Raw genomic sequence first — 19183 nt, forward strand, 5'->3', positions numbered from 1 at the left:
ACAGCGGTCTTTCTAGGGGGATGTAAAACTTTCTGGAGAAATAAGGTATATGCCAGCAGAAACAAGAGAGGCAAGCTCTGGATCTATTACTGCAGAGTGAACACTCTGTGTGTGTGTGTGTGTGTGTGTGTGTGTGTGTAAGTAAAGGTTGAGGTGCTTCTTGCTTTCAGGAGCAGGTTCTAGAGTTAGATTCATGGCCGTGTGTCATCCCCGCTGTCACGTTTTGCACCGAATCAGCCCTTTACCACACCTGTTGGGAAGCGGGCGGGGGAAGATGGAGTGAATGTACTGGGGAGCTTTTAAAACCTTCACACACCTGGAGCAACTTTCCTGCAGTGCGAAATGCAAAAGGGATCAGAGCAGGGCAAAGCATTCGAAGACCAGGCGGTTATAAAACCAGGGAGGGTCTGTATGTGGTGGAGGGGTAGGAGACTTCTTGAGCAGGAGGAAGCTCTGTGCTGCTCGGTTTGGGCAGCGAGAGGTTCTGGTGGTCCAGCAAAGATCCGTCTGCTTTCTATCCAAAGACCGTTGACGCCTCTTGCAAACCAGGCAGAGCCCATGTTGGGTGAGCAGTGAGAGAGCGTGTTGCAGGGCGCCAGGGGGGAGGAAATACCCGCTCCTCGGCGTTTGTCTGTGATCAGGAGACAGCAGGATGTGCTTGTAGCTGGAGAAGTGACCGTGCTAGCCAAGTGGGGCCAGAGAGGCACCGCTGCCAGGATCCTAACCGGATGGGGAGCTTTCCAAAGAGACCCGAGGATTATTCCGCTCCCAAAGGTCTGCGATAGGATTGCTAGCGAGGGCCGGGTTGAAAATTGCAGGAGGCGCCTTCCTTGCGCCTCTTGACGAGTGAGACCCCATCGCAAGTGGCGAATGCTACCGCCGAGAAGGTAATTCTGCCGGGGGAGGGTATTTCTCTGTCCCTGTGGCAGCTAAAGGAATTCGGGAGCCAGGAGCAGATCTCCCTCCCTCTCCCGCTATTGTTCCGTGCCCTGATCGCCTGGGATCGAGCATGGCTTCTCAGCGAGACAGGGCTGCACGTGAATGGGGTAGGAAGGGGAAGAGCGCGTCGCAGCGAGCCTCTCTTACACATGGCTGAATCGTAGGTATGTCTGCTCGGGAAGCTTGCATCGTGAAAGGATGCTGGGGCCAGAACAGGTGCCAGGTACAGTCTCTGTTGTTCTGCACTCAGGGTGGGGAATGGCTGGGATCAGCTAGTCACTTACCTTCTGGCTTTGCAGGCGAGATCCTCCTCCCCAGTTGTTGACTCCCGATTAGGTGGACAAGCAACCTGTCAATACTTGGCTTTTGATAGTTTTAAATTACCGGTGTGCTCCGCTCAACAGGGGAGATTTTTCTTCCCTGGGCAGGAGGGACGATGTAGTGGAAAAGGAATTGGACTTGTTCTCCAGAGAGATGGGCTGCGTGCTCAGCTGAGCCACAGATTTCCTGTATGACCTTGGGACAAGTCACACCACCTACCCTCAATTCCCCCATCTAATACCGGGGGATAATACCTCCTTGTGGTGCCAGAATCCATCACTGATTGTGAGGTACTCCGATACTGCGGGGATGAGGCCATATATTTAGACAGATCTAGCTAGGTCTAAGAATCAATACAGAAATGTGTGTGTATATGCTTATATTACAGGCAGTGTAGCTGACTACACCTGTAGTTAAGGTTGCCCTGTACTTTATAAAACCCTGTTTTATGTCTGTATATAATTAAACCTACAACCCAATTTGGCAGAGTTGTTACCAATACAGGTTCTCCCCGCCCACCCTCCCCCCTTTTTCCAGTCCTAAACTTGTCTCTTTAAATCCCTAGTTGGTGTCTGGCAGCTGTGTCTGCCTCAGGAGGTGTCCAGCTGCTAGTAGTCTGTTAAGCACCACAGACAGCTCCTTCTGATGGTTGGGAAGAGTTCACTGTATTGAAGATACAGCTCTTAGAAGCTGCTCCATGTAAAAGGGAAGGAAAATTTAGTTTGAATATCAGAGGAAACTTCCCATTGGTGAGATCTATTACACCATGGCATCACTTCTCCAAAGGAAAGTGGTGGAAACCACCACCCCTTGAGATATTTAGGCTAGAAAAAGCACTTGAAACGACACATCAGGGAACAACCCTGAAAAGGGGGAGGATGCACTAGAAACCCAACAGGTCTCTTTTATCTTCTTTGATTTTACTATTATATTCTAAAACATTTCCATTGTAATTAACGATAGGCACCCCACAGAGGAGAAACACATTCAGATAGGAACGTTTGTGCTATGTGGGGGTTATTAATTTTGATTAGTTTTGTTTGGCTTTTATATTTTAAATACTAAGCAAGCACTCTTAATCCTAAATTTGTGCTTTATATTCTTATTTACTTCTATATTTTGATGTATATCTGCTTATTTAGTAAAAGTGGCAATATGGAAATGTTCTTCACGCTCCCTTGTGTAGTGATTTGCTATGATGCTTTCTGCAGTTGTCACTTTCCCTTGCTTTCGGTTTATCGCTTCATCTGGGTCAGACAGTATTATGTATAGCAAAATGACTGAGAGCGTAGTTGAAAACACACTAGAACTATTAGTTACTGTGTCATCCGACATAATAGGGTTTTGCAAATAACAGTAATACCTTGTGTGTATATACTGTGCGGCCTGCTAAAGATCATTGGCAGTTTTACTGGAATATTAGATGCATATTTAAAACTTTATCAAAGAATTAAAGGAATGCAGAATAGACAAAGGAGTTGTATGGGACTGTTATTGAACAAAGAATACTAGAGGAGTCAGTATAACCCTTTATGATAGAACAATATGTATTTAGAAGTTTACTACACTTGGTCCATTTTCTGATGTTACGGTCTTTACATTGTTAATTCATGTCCTCATACTTGTAAATGGAACTATATAGTGGTCTTCACTTCCTTTCCCTTTGTGTATAGCAGTTCAATTTATTTTTAAAGGGTATGATCCACAGCCCATTGGAATTCACAGTGAAATTAGTACAATGGCTAACAACTCTGATTTTGGGTTAGTTTAAAAAAAAAATTAAAGTTGAATGGCTTTTGAAATCTGAACAGAAAACAACTTTGTTAATATAGGTCAAGGTTTCAAAAGCAACTAGCTACTGTGGGTGCTTCAGTTTTTGGGTGCCCAACTTGAGACACCTTAAAGGAGCCTAATTTCCATAGGAGTGGGTGCTCAGCACTTTCTGCAAATCAGGCCCTTTAACGTGTCACAGGTTGAGCACCCAAAATCACTCAGTCTCAGTGTCCAGGAACAGTCTTCGGCCAAGAAAAAACAGGAGATCAGAGTTAAGGTTTATAATCCTTAAATTGCACGCCTTACTCAAGTGAAAGTGCTCTGCCTATATAGTGCAGAGCAAAGACATCTTTATTCTGTATTCCTTATGCACCTCACATTCTTACTGACTTCAGTGGGAGATTTGCCTGAGTAAGAATTGCACAATTGGGCTTGTGGGCCAACACATCAGTTCCTGTTTTCAGACACTTTCAGTTCCCATATGGTTTAAATTGGATAGGCTTGAAATTAATTTAATTCTTTTAACAACTGGGTTGCAGTGAAGCAGTGGTGTGTGGTGTATGCGTATGTCTCGCAAGGATTTAATCTGCAGATACATGCATGGGGAGTATTTTTTTGCATATTGAGAGAAATTTGTCACTGCATATGTGTCTTGATCCCACTAGATGCTAAGCACTCTGGCCCCGATCCAGAAAAGCTTAAATAGGTGCTCAGTTGAATCAATGGGATTTCTCCTGTTCTTAAAGTTAAGCATGTTCCTAAGTGCTTTGTTGGATTGGGCCCAGAACCTTCAGCACCTTGTAGGATCAAGCCTATACACAATAGATTGATTTTCTCTCATATGTAATTTAGGCATTTAAAAATGTTTAAAAAGTTATTCAAAGGCACTCAAGACATTATGAACCAATAAGCTCTTTTGTCTGTAAGGTTTACAGGGCTGTAGAAAAATGGCCTAGGAGTAAAATTATTTTCTTGTTTTCCTAATGTAAAATGGATCAAATTAAATTTTCCCCCAAGCAATGAAAAAAAGTAGTCCTTAACCGAGATTATACACTAGTAATGGTGAACTACAAATCCCATAATATAAGGGAGTATGACAGAAAAGCAGACAGGCTGTTAACTCTGCCCTCACTAGTGGGCACTGCTATAATGTGAGTTCTTTGTGTAGGAAATGCTTTCCATTGTAAAGACTCAAGAAAAGTTACCTTTGCTGGAGCATAAGGCAAAGCAAGTCAGAGGTGCCCCACCGGATAAAACTCCCAGCAATGCATGCTTTGAAGAAAGAGCAATTTCTAAGATTTCTAGTAGTTTTTGAGGAATCAGGATTAAATGAATAGAAATACAATGCAAAGCCACTTTGTTTTTTTTTTTTTCTTCACAGATTTTAATTACAGATAGTTTTGCATTTCAGGTTCATGTAAATAATTTTAGAACGATGTATTACACACAAAGTGCTGAAGATGTTCATTTTCTGTTCTTTTAGGGCTCTGTCCTTGACATAAACTGCTGGAGTATTGCTCTAAAAAGGTAGCTAAGGATTTCTCTTGACACAGTGGACTCCTAGGATGTCATAGTGGCCACTGGCCGCACACCTGCCTCCCATCACCTCTACAGGGTTTGGGCAGGACACATGTCAAGGGAGGGAGGAGGCATGGCAGAGTGCTGTGTGCTTCATTGATCTAGAGCTGGAGTAAATTAGGGGAGCTCTACTAATTTCAATGGAGCTAAACCAGTTTACACCAACCGAAGTGCTCATGCAAAATGTTTCTCATTCCTGACAAGACAGCCGGTGTTCTGTTTCCACCTTATATTTAATAGTAAGCAGCATAGACTATCTACACTGTTATACTTAGGACAGATAGCCTTTGCCTTTTAAAATACCTTCTTAGCCATATCCAAAGAGCTGGCATACACCAGTGATTCCATTTTGCTTATGCTGAAATAAATCAGGAGGAAATCTCTTGAAGCCAATTGAGTTGCACCAGTGTAAAACTAGTGGGAAAACAGACCCAAACCCTAAGTGTTTTGTTTGTTGGATGGCATGTGCATCAGTGAAGAAGAATAAGTGCAGGTATATTGACAACAGTTTCCAATCCTTTACTATGCACATTCTTCAAAACTTTAGACTTGAGCACCCTGATGGGTCCCCTGCCCAATTCTATATTGGAGCTGTCACCCAGGAAATGCTAGTGGGGGCTCAGCCCATTAAATCCCTGCTCATGTATCTTTCAGCCAGGGAGCACCTTTGGGCCAAGTTGGGATGTTTACCATGCTAATTCTGTTGGCATCCCTCAGTGCCCTGCCTTCAAGGCCAGATGGTCTCTCTTTGATGCTGGTGTAAATTCTAAGTAACTCCACTGGTGCACTTAAGAATGGCAGTGTAAATTTGATGTAATTCCTCTGACTGGTTTAAAGTCCATGGAAAGCAGTGGAAGTCTCTCCATTTACTGCAGTGGGATTTGAATCAGAGTCCTAGCTATACCAGTGTAAATCTCAAGTGACTCTGCTGTCTTACTTAGTGACATGGGTGTAATTCCCAAGTAAATTTACTCTGTTACTTAGCTACTCCGGTGGAACTGAAGTAACTTTCAACTCTGATGTAACTAAGATCAGAATCTAGCTCTCTGACCTTGGCTGTCAGGAGTGAAAGAGTCTGAGGGCTCTCAGAGCTGGTCTTTGGGCCCTATGGACCCCTCGGCCCTGGATCCCTTTGATTTTGGTGAACTAGAAATGTAAAGAAGAACCTCAGCTTTTGTTTTCTAGCCCTCTACCTTGCAGAGGATGGTCTTGAAAATGAACACCGGTATAAATAGATGTAAACGGGGGCTGAAAGAAACAGGTCACTGGGCTCTACTTCTGCCCTCTGAAGCCAGGGAAGGCAAAAGTTGCTCCACTGCCACCCTCACGGACATACTATGCAAAATGAGTTGATTAACTGAAGGCTGTACATTTGAAGAATCGTGTGCATTGAACTGGCCCAAGTGTGATAATGGTGCACAGGAACTTGATATATTTGGTGGAGAATCATTGTTAAACAAGCACAACCAAAAATGCTCAGACTGGTTCTGTTTACACAACTACCCAGAGAGCCAGAAGATGAGGAGCACTCTATAATTGCACTTCCAGCCATGTTCTGAGCCAGGGCCTGAATTTGGCCAATTAACAATAATGCTTTGCTACTCAAGGAGCTAAAAGCAGTTTACAAACATCACCTGATTTCAATAATGGGGATTTCATTTGAATAAAGGGGGAAATAAACATGTTAAAAGTTATAATAAGTTATGGTGTAAGATTTTAATCTGTCCTGATAATTTACAAAAGTACCCTGTAGTGATTTGTCATCCACAAAACAGTTTACAAATGATACTGAATTGTCTTCAGAGGCACAAAATAAACAGTTGGAAGATCTAAGATAAGTAGTAGCAATGTTCTGTAATTAAATTGAGATTAGCTAACCTGAACTGCAACACTTTTATTGCTTCACTGCAGATGCTGGTTACAGTGATATTCCAAGTCTTCATAGACTACGAAACAATTTGTTAAACTGATTAACAACAAGGAGTATTTCATTTGCAAGGTGTATTTCATTGCTAGCACTTTGTATTAATACTGAAAATTACAAGGATCATTTCTTTTCAACATTGCTTTATTATCACTCCTTTTTGATGAAATTAATTTGCAAATGTTCAACTAAATATTACATGACTCTACTTCTGTGAAAATGCTTATTAAAACATGAAGTGGAGATAAAATGGCCAAATAAAGTTGGTTATCCTTAGTCACTAAAGTCCTATGTGTTTGAATATGTGTTTTTTGTGTTGTTTTCAGCATTAGGAGCTTTAACTTCATTGAGGCACAGGCTTGAACAATATACTGAGTGACAAGCTTAACAGAATTTGCTACATTCTGATCTCAGTTACACAGGTGTAAATACAACCTCTAAGAGAAGAGGTTAGAGAGATATGTGGTATAACTTCCTGCAGCAGAAATTTCTTGCAGCTTACTTTGCAATATATTTAGTATGGGCCATTGTCAGAGGCAGGATACTGGACTAGAATCAACCACCGGTATGAGCCACGATGGAAACTCCTGTGTTCCTAATTCCATTAATTTCTGGGGATTTGTATCAGTGTAATTGAGATTAGAATCTGATCTAGAATTTACAGTTAGCTCATTATTAATGGGGTTGGGCATGTGGTTACCCTAACTGGCTCTGGTGCTCCAAAGCCACATGCGCTTCACTTTACATACTGTGAATAATCCCACTGATGTGAACTGGTCTACTCAGAGTGCCTAAAATGTGCTACAGTCTTGGCTGTATCACGGCATGTAAGAGACATCTTGAAACACAGTCCTGCGATGTGCTAAGCACCTGCTGTGAAGTTCTGAGTGTTTTTAAGTTCCATTGACTTTGCTATGCTGATCAGGACATGAAGTTTTTGATGATAAATGAAAAATAGGTACCAAAGCAAAAAAAAAACAAAACAAAACAAAACACACCCAACAAAAATCTAATGCAGCTCTTTTCTAGTCTGCAGTGCAGAGAGTGTAAAATGTTTTGTGCACCATTGTGTATGTATTGCATGTACACTGTTGGTTTTCTATCATGGGAATCTTTATGAACAGTTTATACTACAAAGAATTACACTTAGCACTCGTATAGATGGGCTGAACCCTAAAAAAATCAGTGGCATTGCATGCACTTATTACACCTGTGGTGAATTTGACCTATGAATGCAAAACAAAGAGACACCTTTCAGACAATCTGATATTGTCAGTTAGGACTAATTTATTACATCTATGACTAAATGCAGAATATTCAGTATTTTAAAATAATATGGATATTAATTAAAATTAGGTACTTAGTAGTTGCTAACAAAAGTGATTTGCCATTGACAAATAGATTTGAAAACAATCTATAGCCTCTTTTGAACCAGCTGAGTTTTGCAACAGATTTGAAGGGCCAGATTCTGCTTTCACTTATACCAGTAAGTCTGGTACTGATGCCAGTGGAGTTTCTTTGGATTTATACTGGTATAATTGAGAGCATAATATGGCCCAAAGTACATTATTGTGCACCATATTTATATTCTGAATTATAATATTAAAATGTTTGAAAGGTTAAGGAAGAGATTTCCAAAGGCACAAATGGGAAGTAGGGCACATAAATCTTATTGGTGATCAATGGGAATTAACTGCTGTTTGTGACTTAGAAATTCGGTTCTTAAAGTGTTTTTTGTGTATCCCTTTTAAAGTATAGCTTCCATAGAGTTATGTGGATTTACACCATCCAAGGATCTGGCCCAGTGTAATGAAATGGTAAAGCACAAAAAAGGTTTTTTAGCTTGAAAATAATGAAAAAAGTAAATGTGTGATGTGTTGTTATCACCACTGACAGCAGAGGGAATAGACATCCTTACAAATGATGTTAAAGCTATTTCCCGTATCTTTTTTTTTTAAAGGTTATGAAGATTATGATCACATGTGCAGCTCTGCATAACTGTTCCCTTGGAGATGATGGTGGTTCCCTAGAGAACAGATGGAAATGCCTGGTTAACCATCAGCTTTCTGCTCTTTTTATCCAAAAGATTCTCTAACTACTCTTTTAACAACTCTCCATTTTATTCCATCATGTTGTCTCTACCAGCTTAAACCATTTCCTAAAATGATCCTTTTGCTGTTCCTTGCAATCCTGTTATCGAAAGAAGATGTCAGTGGGAACTTTGGGTTTTTGGTTTCTGCACAGTCCAATGAAAGAAGGGTGGTTGCACATATGCCTGGTGATATTATCATTGGAGCTTTGTTTTCTGTCCACCATCAGCCAACTGTTGACAAGGTCCATGAGAGGAAATGCGGAGCAGTAAGGGAACAATATGGCATACAAAGAGTGGAGGCAATGCTTCATACCCTGGACAGAATTAATCTGGACCCAACACTATTGCCAAATATTACACTAGGCTGTGAAATAAGGGACTCTTGTTGGCATTCTGCTGTAGCTCTGGAGCAAAGCATTGAATTTATAAGGGACTCTCTTATTTCATCAGAAGAAGAGGAGGGGATAGTGCGCTGTGTTGACGGATCATCAACCTCTGTCCGCTCCAAGAAACCCATTGTCGGTGTCATTGGACCTGGTTCTAGTTCAGTAGCAATCCAAGTCCAGAACTTGTTGCAGCTTTTCAATATACCTCAGATTGCTTATTCTGCCACAAGCATGGACCTAAGTGACAAGACTCTGTTCAAGTATTTCATGAGAGTCGTGCCATCTGATGCACAACAAGCTCGAGCTATGGTGGACATTGTCAAACGATACAACTGGACGTATGTTTCCGCTGTACATACTGAAGGCAAGTATGCTCCTTTTTTCATCCAAGCATGATTTTGAATTGCAAACAGTAGATAGCGACTTAGATGATTATAGTCTTATCTCTTTGTTTTTTAACCTGTTAGTTCCGAATGGCGTGGATTGCGTACTTTACTTTAAATGTTAATTTCCTACAAATGGTGTGTCTTGGTGACATTGTGCTGATATTGATTGAACAGAAGGTTTGAAGTCTTTCTTACCATTTATCACTGACACAAAGTCCTTCAGGTGACATTTGAAAAATGTTTGGGTAATTAGCTTATGCATATACTATTCAGTAGTATGAGCTACACTGCGGCATGGGAGAGCAGAGTGATAGTAGCTGAGCCATGTGCTCCTTGTTAGCGCGTGATGCCAATATCAGTGCATGCACAGGGGACTAACGGACTGGCCAATGCTCTGACTGATCACACTTCCTTAGGACCAAGGAGCATATTTTGCTAGGGTCTCTTTCTAGTATTTAATGGAACACTAGGTCAATTTTTTGCTCTATATCCATTCACCTGCATTTGAGGATGGGTGGGAAGAGCCTTCTGCACCTTTGTCACACTCTTATTTTATATGCAGGTATAAAACTGGCCAGAATTGTGCCTCTCCTTTCTTTAAATTTGTTCCAAGATTAGAGATTGTGAAGTACATGTGGTAAAGGGATTGGAGAGGGAGGAGTGAATGTGGACTCCAGATGAGATAAAGAGCCCGATTCCCCCATCAGTTACACTGGCTGACTTCAATGGATTTACACTAGGGTAAGTGAGAGGAAAAGCAAGCCCAAACCATTGTAGGTGGATGACATTCATTCACCGATTGTTACTTAGATTAAGAGCTACCACCTGCTCTTACATGCCTGAGCAACACCAGAGAGATGGTGTGGTGGGGCAGTGCTGGTCACACAGTCCTTACAGCATGGGGTAAATGTGTAGTAGTGAGCAGGCTGTCCAAAAGAACAGAATGTTTCCTTGCCCAACAAGTGTTGAACACTACTGCAGATATGTTATTTGCTTTTCACAACTATTAGGCAACAGCCCTTCCCCCCTCCACCTCACATCCCACACACATACTGTGGATATGGTGCTTTGATAGGCATTGTACCTTTCTTTTTGGGTAATATTGACCTGATGCATGGGTGAAGTGACCTCCTGTCATCCGGTAGATAGGTGCAACATATCGTGCAGGACTTAGACCTAAGTTTTAAAAGACCATTAACTCTAGTGAACATAAACTGTCTTAGAACTTATATTCTAATTTTTAAAAGCAATTTTCCCATCATGGTAATGAGGGCTGATGAGTAATTGCAGTCTTATTCAGATATGTAGGCATGAATACATTAGCAGTTTAATATTACAGAGCATAAATCACACAGTGTCATATCATGTGATGGCCTTAGCATACCTCCATGTGGGACCTTCCCATCACACAATGTGTGTGAATATCAGCTTAGGAACATGATTTTAAATAAAGGGGGGGGCAGGGGAAGGATATAACTGATATATTAGTGTTCCATATTATCATATAATGTGACTTTTTTAACTCTTCCAACTTCTGCTCAAGCAACACCCCTGTTTTAGGGTCATGCATTCAACACAAGAAGAGTCAAGCTTGTGTTAATATCTGTCTCCACACTCCATGGACACACAACATAGAGGAGACCGTAATATGCCTCCCTTGATAATCTTATTGCAGAAGAAGGTTATATGGAGGTTGTTGAATGTTGGGAATGCGGGGATTGGGACACTGGAAGTGAAGCTGGAGATTGCTGCTGTGGACAAGACAAGGGTGGTGGATGTGTTTAGGGATGGGAAGAAAGGACCCAAAAACCACCAAACGTGTAATTAGTAACGTGTGCTTATCACCATCCTAATCATAGTGGGAGAGATGGTGGCCTTTAAGCCACAGCCTTGGATAGGGTGGGGTGTGGAGCATCACTGGAGAGATACCCAGTCTCTCCTAGTGCTGTTCCTTGCACAGGTAGGGGAATGCAGTCTGCTCTACCCATTAGTTGTGGAGCAAGAAGTCTCCCTGTCCACTTTTGGTGTACTATTATTGCAAGCAGCCCAGAGCAAGGTTGTGGGGAAACTTCTTGCTTGTCTTCCCATCCCTGCGTGCCACACAGAGGCTGCTTACCAAGTGGGCTTTTGCCTGCAAATTGAATCTATGTCTGTCTATGTCTTTTCAGATTGTATACTCTTTGTGGCAGGGACTGTCTTCCTCTGTGTATGGAAAATGCCTTGTGCACGTGAATTAAAAAATAATAATTTGCTTCCCCCTCCCCAAAAAAACCCCGCCTCTGATGGAGAGCTGGATTTCCAGATATTTCAGATGAATGGTGTATTTTATCTTATCACCGATCTCTAGTAAATGAGAATCCACAAGTGTAGATGAAAACATCAAGGATTTTTCTCTTTTTTGCTTAGTCTGGAAAGAATTGTTAGAGCGTAGGGGCAGATCTTCAGCTGATAAAATTCAGCATAACTTCATCAACTTCAACATAGTGGCCCTGTTTTACACCTGTTGAGGATTAGGTCCTTACTATTCAAATTTGTTGTTGGTTAATTTTTGCAAAGCAGTTATAAAGACCTACCATTTAAAGTACTGTGTTTCAGTAGGGGTGTTTTACATGGAAATAAAGATCTTGCCAACTGGAAATCCCAAGGCCTGATTCTGGCTTCCTTTACATCATATTTACAACAGAGTAGCTCAGCTGATGTAATTGGAGGAACTCCTGATTTACAGTGAGTGTGGGTGAGAGTAGAATTAGAGGCACATATTGGGATCCTACCATCTGATGTCACATGCTGGCCATCCTGATGATGTGCATGTCCTCTCTGTCTGAATAACTTCAGAATTCCACAAATAAAAATAAAATGCTAAGTAACAAGACAACAATTTGCCTTAAAATTGGATATAGAAATAGGAATTAATTCATACATTTATTTAGATGTGCTGGATACTTTCCAAACATGAAGGAAGGCACTGCTGCTGTCCCAAAGAGAAAAAATAATAAAAAACAGATGAAGGTTGGGGGAAAAGTGATTCAACACACACATGCAAATATATCAGTGTGACATGACTTGTGTTTTATTACTTCCCCTTTTAAAAATATGTATAAACTATTCCAAACTACCTGCCTACCTAGGTATTTGTAGGTTTTATGTTTTAACTGTAACTCATCCTTGCTTAGTTTCTATTTCTTTTTAAACTTCCTGACTGTTGCACGTTTTATCTATTGATTTGTAGCCATTGTTGTTGTTGTTTCAAATAAGATTAAAATACTAAATCCCACTCTTATGCTTAACTGCATGAAATGGATGCCATCTTATCCATGATTCCCACCCATTAAGATGGCAACCCCTGGCTCCTCCTTCAGAATGTTCCATCAGTGTTAGTGTCAGCACTCATTTTATTCTGTCTACATGTATAAGCAGGGCACCGTGAGCCCTGACATGCAATCTCTGACTTCCTGAGGGGGATTGATTCCATCCCCAGAAGGTAGAGAGATCCTATGCCTCATGGCTGCCCTCAGTTGAGGCCAGGGAGGAAAGTGGAGGGAGCTGATTAATACATTTTAAGGTTAGAAGATACCACTAATCTACCCCTGCATATCACAGGCCGTAATATTTCACCCAGTAATCCCTGAAGTGGAGGGGAATTATTACCTTTTTTCCAATCATGTGCGGTACAAACACACAGAGATTATCCCTGCCCCCAAGAACTTTAAAATCCAAATAGACATATGACAGGAGGGGAAACAGAGAAAATTGTTGCTCAAGGTTAGTGGAAGAACTGGGTTTAATACCCAGGTCTGTCTGAGTCCCAGGCTAGTTCCCTAGCTACTGGAACAGTACAATTTATTTCCTTACATAAACAGTGAGAGAGCAAATGTCAGGTAAATTGTCAGTGTTCAGATACATCAAGAGTGATTGGTAAGACACCTTTGGCATTAGTTAGTGCCTTCAGATCAGTAGGTTGTTGTTTCTATCTATTGAAGCAACTAAATATAAAATTAGGCTGTTTCCTGATTGCTACATTTATGATATTGCATATAATATAAGTTGTCTTGTATTAATAATCTGGCAGTGTGATGTGGAATACATTCACTATTTGCAATGGAAATGAAGGCTTAAGTTAATGAGGAGAATTATTTCTGAACAGTAATCATCAAAGAGCTAAAAGGGACAGCAAAACCCTTCCCTTTAAACTTGTGATGCTGGAGTAGGATTTTGGAACCATGGTTTTTGGCTGGATAGGAATGAATGAATGTGGGTCTGGATGCAATGCGTATTCATAGGGAGTCTCTAATAGGACTAAAGCATTTGGCTTTGCAAAATATCACCATGTCAGTGTTCTTTCTCCAGCTGCAGGGCTCCTAAGGTGTCTCAGCCCCTTGTCACCTGAACCTTGCTTCTGAGCGCACAGTTAAATTAGTCAGACACACATGCCCAGTACGCATCGTCTTTAACTGCACACTTTATCAGCTTAGTGAAAGCACTGTGAAAAATGCAATGCACATGCCCACCAGCCAGTTCTTAAAGGGTCCTAACTGTATGAAAATCCTTTTTCACTGGAACACTGATGGGGATTTCTCAGTGAGGGCTGTTCCCAGCATAAATTAAAGCAGCACTGCTCACTTCCTCTCTTGGTAAGGGGCTGAAACTGAAAGTTTGAGGCATTCCTACTAGCAAGATGAGCGGAGACGTTACCAGTAATCAGGTGCATAGTACTCTTAGGAGAGTACTATGTATGGCACTGAGATAATTTACTGGAGTCTGAAGTCTTCTCTCGGCACAACAGTTTCAACGTGGAACCCCATTCTCGAATGTTGGTGTTTAAATCTGTATTTGGGAGATTTCGGAAAAGCTCTTTAGGCACCTAAATCATTCCTTAGGTGTCTAAAGGGGCCACCTATTTGGATTTTGGCTCCCAATTTTAGGCATCTGTGTGTGAAGAGAGGATAGTAGCAATGAAGTCTACAGAGTGATGCCAGTGTGCATTCGAAACTCTTCATGCCCATTCAGTCTGAGATCTCTATGCTGAGACTCCCAGAAAATTCACTGATTAGTGCAAATTGTGGTTCTGCTGAGGTATGAACGCTTGTCTGTCGGAGCCTAGACCTACACCGGAAAAGCACCAGACAGGTAAACACGTTCTGTTACCAATCTCGACAGGATTTGAACCAAAAAAGTAGAAATGAAGTACTTAGAATCATCCAGACCTCCTATGTTTTTTAGTTTTTTAATTCTAGTCTGTGGCTTTCTTGATCCATTGGGAGCAGCTTGAAGATCAAAGTGTTTTAGTGTGCTCAAAACCCACAAGTTTCAGTTGCTCTAGCACAGCAGTCACAAAGCAAGTCCTCCTTGGCTGGTCCCAGAGCTCCTCTCGACACTTGATTTATGGATTTTAAGGCAAGTTGGGACCATTATGTTAATCTAGTCTGACCTACATAATCTAGTCCATAGAATGTTGCCCAGTAATTTTGTATGAAGCCCATAACTTCTGTTTGAGCTGCAGCATGTCTTTAGAAAGGTATTTAGCTTCCATTTAAAACTTTCAAATGGCAGAGCACCTACCACATTCCTAGGTGAAGGCATGATTTTTCAGACCCAGTATCATTCTTGTAGCTCTTTTTGAACCCTTTTCAATTTGTCAACATCCTTTCTAAAGTGTGAACACCAGAACTGGGACACAGTATCTCAGCAAACTGGTTCTATCGATGCTTCTCCTTCTTCTCCTTTCTAGATGTGTTCCTTTGTTGCTTCCTCTGCTAACCAACCAGCAGAAAGCCTCTTTTGTGTGACACCCATTCTGCTGTTAATACAGGCCTTACTGACTAGCCTACACAGCTGCAGCCTGTAAACATGTACCATTTACTGCTGAAGTTTGCCATTTGTCAGCCTGCAGCTGCTTCCGATAACCCATCTTTTCATCTGTATACACTTCTCACGTTTTTCTTAGTTGAAGGTGGGAGCAGCATGTCTGGTTGTGGCAAAGGCTATAAGGAAATGGGAAAGGGATGAAGTTGGCTATTTGTCCCCTGGCTCACTGTGGCAGTGTACAGCATATTTCTGGACTGATCTATGAAGAAACTCATTGGGTGTTGAAAGTTTTCTTACAGAATGTGATCCATGATGCTGTCACTTACACTGACCATACGAAGTGGAAGACTGTGGTGGCCCTGGATGTAGTCTATGCTCTGAAATGCCAGGGTCACACTCTCTTCAGATTCTGTGGCTAAGTTTCCATCCCACTTTAAAATTGAAACCTCTCCTAATGCTATTCTTGCTTTTTAATTTTATTAGCGCTTGGGGGGAAATTTCATTTGGAACATTTTTTAGGTGAAAAAATGCAGATTGCACGACACCAAAACGTTTTGCAAATTCATGTTGATTTTGCAAAGTTGTTTTTTCCAGAGCACTCTCCTCCTCCCCCCACCAAAACATAGAAAAATATCAAATGTTTCATTTTGATATTTTCTAAATCAAACATTTGGATTTTTCAGTTTGAAACAACTTTTCGTTTCAGATTTCCTTTAGCTTTACTTTTTTCAAATAAAAAACTGTTTTAAAATGGTTGAAATTGAAATGAAATATCCTGATTTTATTAAATGAAACATTTTGCATGACCCAACATTAATTTTTGTTTATTTTTTGACTGACCAATTCAAATGTTCATTTTCATTCTGACCTGAAATGATGTTTTTGTTTTTACTTTTCAAAACTGCCAGAAAACTGAAAAATCCCTTGTTCGCCCAACTCTAATTATTATCACTTAGTCCCTGTCTCCTGGGAAAAAGATGGTGATGAATAGATTAAAAACTTCAAACAGCACCAAAAGATTATTCAATACACTTGTATGAGTGTTTTTATCGCTGAGATATGGAGACCCTGTTTTGAACTGATTCCATTTATATTTTGCCATATATATTTTGAAGAGAATAATTAAAACTTATAGCACATTTGATTGTGTGAGCTTCTGTGAATATAATGAAGGAGACACACTTTGACTCAGAGGGAGGTCTGCATGGTCTGTATTTTCCCAGTGAATTTACTTTAAAAGCTTTATAGAGTCCAGGAACCTTTTCAAGTGTGGCTCTTCTCAGAAAAAATGGAAATATAGAAATAGTCTCAGAGGCTGCCATATTTATTGTGCCTCAATGATTTGAGTATCACAGTTGCTGAATATGTTGTAAAAGGATGTTTTTTTTCTAAGTGCCAGCCCTGCAAACTTAGCCTGGGATCTGAAAGTCAAGCTGTGCTCTTTCCTTCACCTGCATCATCACCAGTAATAGAGATCCTTCAGGCCAAATTCTGCCCTCAGTTGCACTTGTGCAACCTTATTGTGTCCAACAGATAATTGTAACTGGCTTAGATAGGTGCAAATAAGGGAAAACTTTGAATGAGGCTTTGTAGGTGTAAGTTAGTTAACGGTTCTGCTGATGAAGCCTGAGAAGAAATAGAATCTAGCTCCGTTGCAAATTTGTTGAGTAAGAAGGTGCTTTTTTTTCATGGTTGCTTTTCATAGTAGAATGGAATTTTAGAATGTGTTAATCATTAGGCAAGACTCTCTCTCTCTCTCCCCCCTCCCCCCTTCTCTTCAAATCACTACTCCACTAAGGGCTTGATCCAAAACTTATTGAAGTCAATGGGGGGTCTTTTTATTGACTTCAAAGGACTTTGGATAATGTCCTAATTGAGAGGGTGATTCAGAATACAGTATCTCTCTCTCTCTCTCCTCTCATCCCACCATCACTGTTGTACCTGAGGAATTCACAATCTTTAATCTATTTATCCTCACAGCTCTCCTGTGAGGTAGGGATGTAGTATCATCTTGATTTTACAGATGGGAAACTGAGGCACGGAGAGTCTAAATGACTTGCCAAAATAACAGAGGAAGCCTGTGGAAGAGTGTTTTTTCAGTCCTAATGTTAGTTTCTAAAGTGTTCAACTGTAAAGGAAAGTGTAGAGCATAAATGCCAGTGTGATTGTTTACCAGAAAATGAACCAAGTAGCACACAATGTGTTTAGAGTTATCAAACCTTATGGATGCAGTAAAATAATTGGAATTATCCAATACCCAATTGCCAGTACAGACTGGAAATGCAACTCTTTCTAGGTAAGCTTAAGACTTAACAAGAATGTAAGCTCTATAGAAATAAGAAACTGGGAAAAGTAAAGGTTACTTGGTCCACTAAGTTTACATCTTTGAGTTTATTTCGACCTCGCCTCTCTGATCTGATTTTACTATATTCATCTTTCTTTGGCCGTATACCTTGTAACTAGAGTTGCCTGAATCATTCTGGGCTAAACAGGTCCTTATTTCTGCTCCCAAAAGGGCTTTGATTATTACATATGCCTTATTCATAATTATTCAGTGAACAGTTTATGCAGACAGATTCCATTATATGGCTGTTCGCAAGCTGTTCCCTTAGGGCTAAATTGTGGCATTAGGGATCAACCTTGCAGGAGGGGTGATGTGTAATCTGCACCAACCAAAGAGGAATTGTGTGTGAGTCAAACCTCTGAGTCACACTTCTGGCTCCCAGGGATAGTAATTTACTATACCAGCAATTAATCACAGTTCGCAGCTCATGATGGTTCACCTACCCTGGCCAGTGTGTGGGGCTGGAAACAAGGCTCTAGAAGTAAGCCAGCAGAAAATTTGTCCTGAGTAGAATATTTGGCATGAGAGAAGGATAGTGTCATGGTTGTTGTGGTGGCATCTAACCCAAAGATGCTCAGGGTGGTATCCTGGGACTTGGGAGACCCAACTCTATGCTACACCACAGATTTTGTATGTGATCTTGGGAAAGTCATTTAGTGCTCTGGCCCAAATCCGCAAAAAATATTTCGGTGCCTAAGTATCATTGAAATTTAATAGAAGTTAGGCATCTAAATACCTTTGAGGTTCTAGATCACTGTGCCTCAGTTTCCCATCTGTAAAATGGGAATAACAGTCCTATCTTACAGGAGTGTTTTTAGGATAAATTAATTAAAAATGATGAAGCACTCAGATATTACAGTGACGGGAGCCATATAAGTACATAGATGTTGAGACTTTTTATAGATATCTTTATCTATCCTATATGTCTATAGAGCTTCCATAAGCATAGCTTCTAGATGCCTACATTATGAAGAGGAAAATGCATTTGTCAAGAAAACTCCACAGGGAAGGCTAGTGGGCAGGAAACACTAAATCTTTCGGATACTATAGAAAATTGAAAGATTTAAAGCCTTTTAATATTTGTTCCCATTCACACACCATCTTTTTACTGCTTTTGCAGTTGAACAGTTGGAAGAGTGGGTGTTCCCACCAGTGAGTCAAAAACATCTTTGTGTGACAAGTCTCAGCCCACAAAATGCCAAGACATTCCGTATTAAACACATGGGACCAGATTCTGCTGTCAATTACACAGGCACAACTCCCACAGCATCTATCCACTATGGGGACAAATGCACTGAAGATTCCTTAGGGAGATTTTTATAGACATGATTGGCCAGGAGTGTCAAACCCCCAGGCCAGCTGAAGTATTTTTGAAGCCTGCAATGACTTACTCAAATACTGCAAAGAGCAAATTTCTAGCTAGAAATGATTGAAAAAAAGGCTGAAAAGTTTAATGAAAATTTCATCCCTTTTTTCATCCAAGTTCAAACTTTCAACGAGAAACCTGTATTGAAACATAGTTTTGAAATATCCCAACCAGCTCGTATGATTGCAAAGAGAACCTGCCAATCTTGGTCGGAGTAAAAACAAACAAACAAACAATGTAGCATTGTCTTCCTGAGTCTGCTGACAACC

At 40.8% G+C, this 19183-nt stretch overlaps 1 protein-coding gene across 1 annotated transcript in view; it reads left to right on the plus strand.

The window, feature by feature from the left end:
* The first annotated feature begins 451 nt into the window (after window positions 1-451).
* GRM5 (glutamate metabotropic receptor 5) overlaps window positions 452-19183 on the plus strand; it is a 325549-nt gene continuing 306817 nt past the window's right edge. Inside the window, exons 1-2 of the mRNA XM_067568535.1 lie at window positions 452-565; window positions 8496-9377. Coding sequence (XP_067424636.1) covers window positions 8699-9377 — 679 coding nt within the window. The 5' untranslated portion in view covers window positions 452-565; window positions 8496-8698. The remainder of the gene's footprint in view (window positions 566-8495; window positions 9378-19183) is intronic.

This window comes from Emydura macquarii, unplaced genomic scaffold, assembly GCF_026122565.2.
Source record: "Emydura macquarii macquarii isolate MOO-44397 ecotype Brisbane River unplaced genomic scaffold, CSIRO-AGI_Emac_v2 contig_318, whole genome shotgun sequence".
Classification (NCBI taxonomy): Eukaryota; Metazoa; Chordata; order Testudines; family Chelidae; genus Emydura; species Emydura macquarii.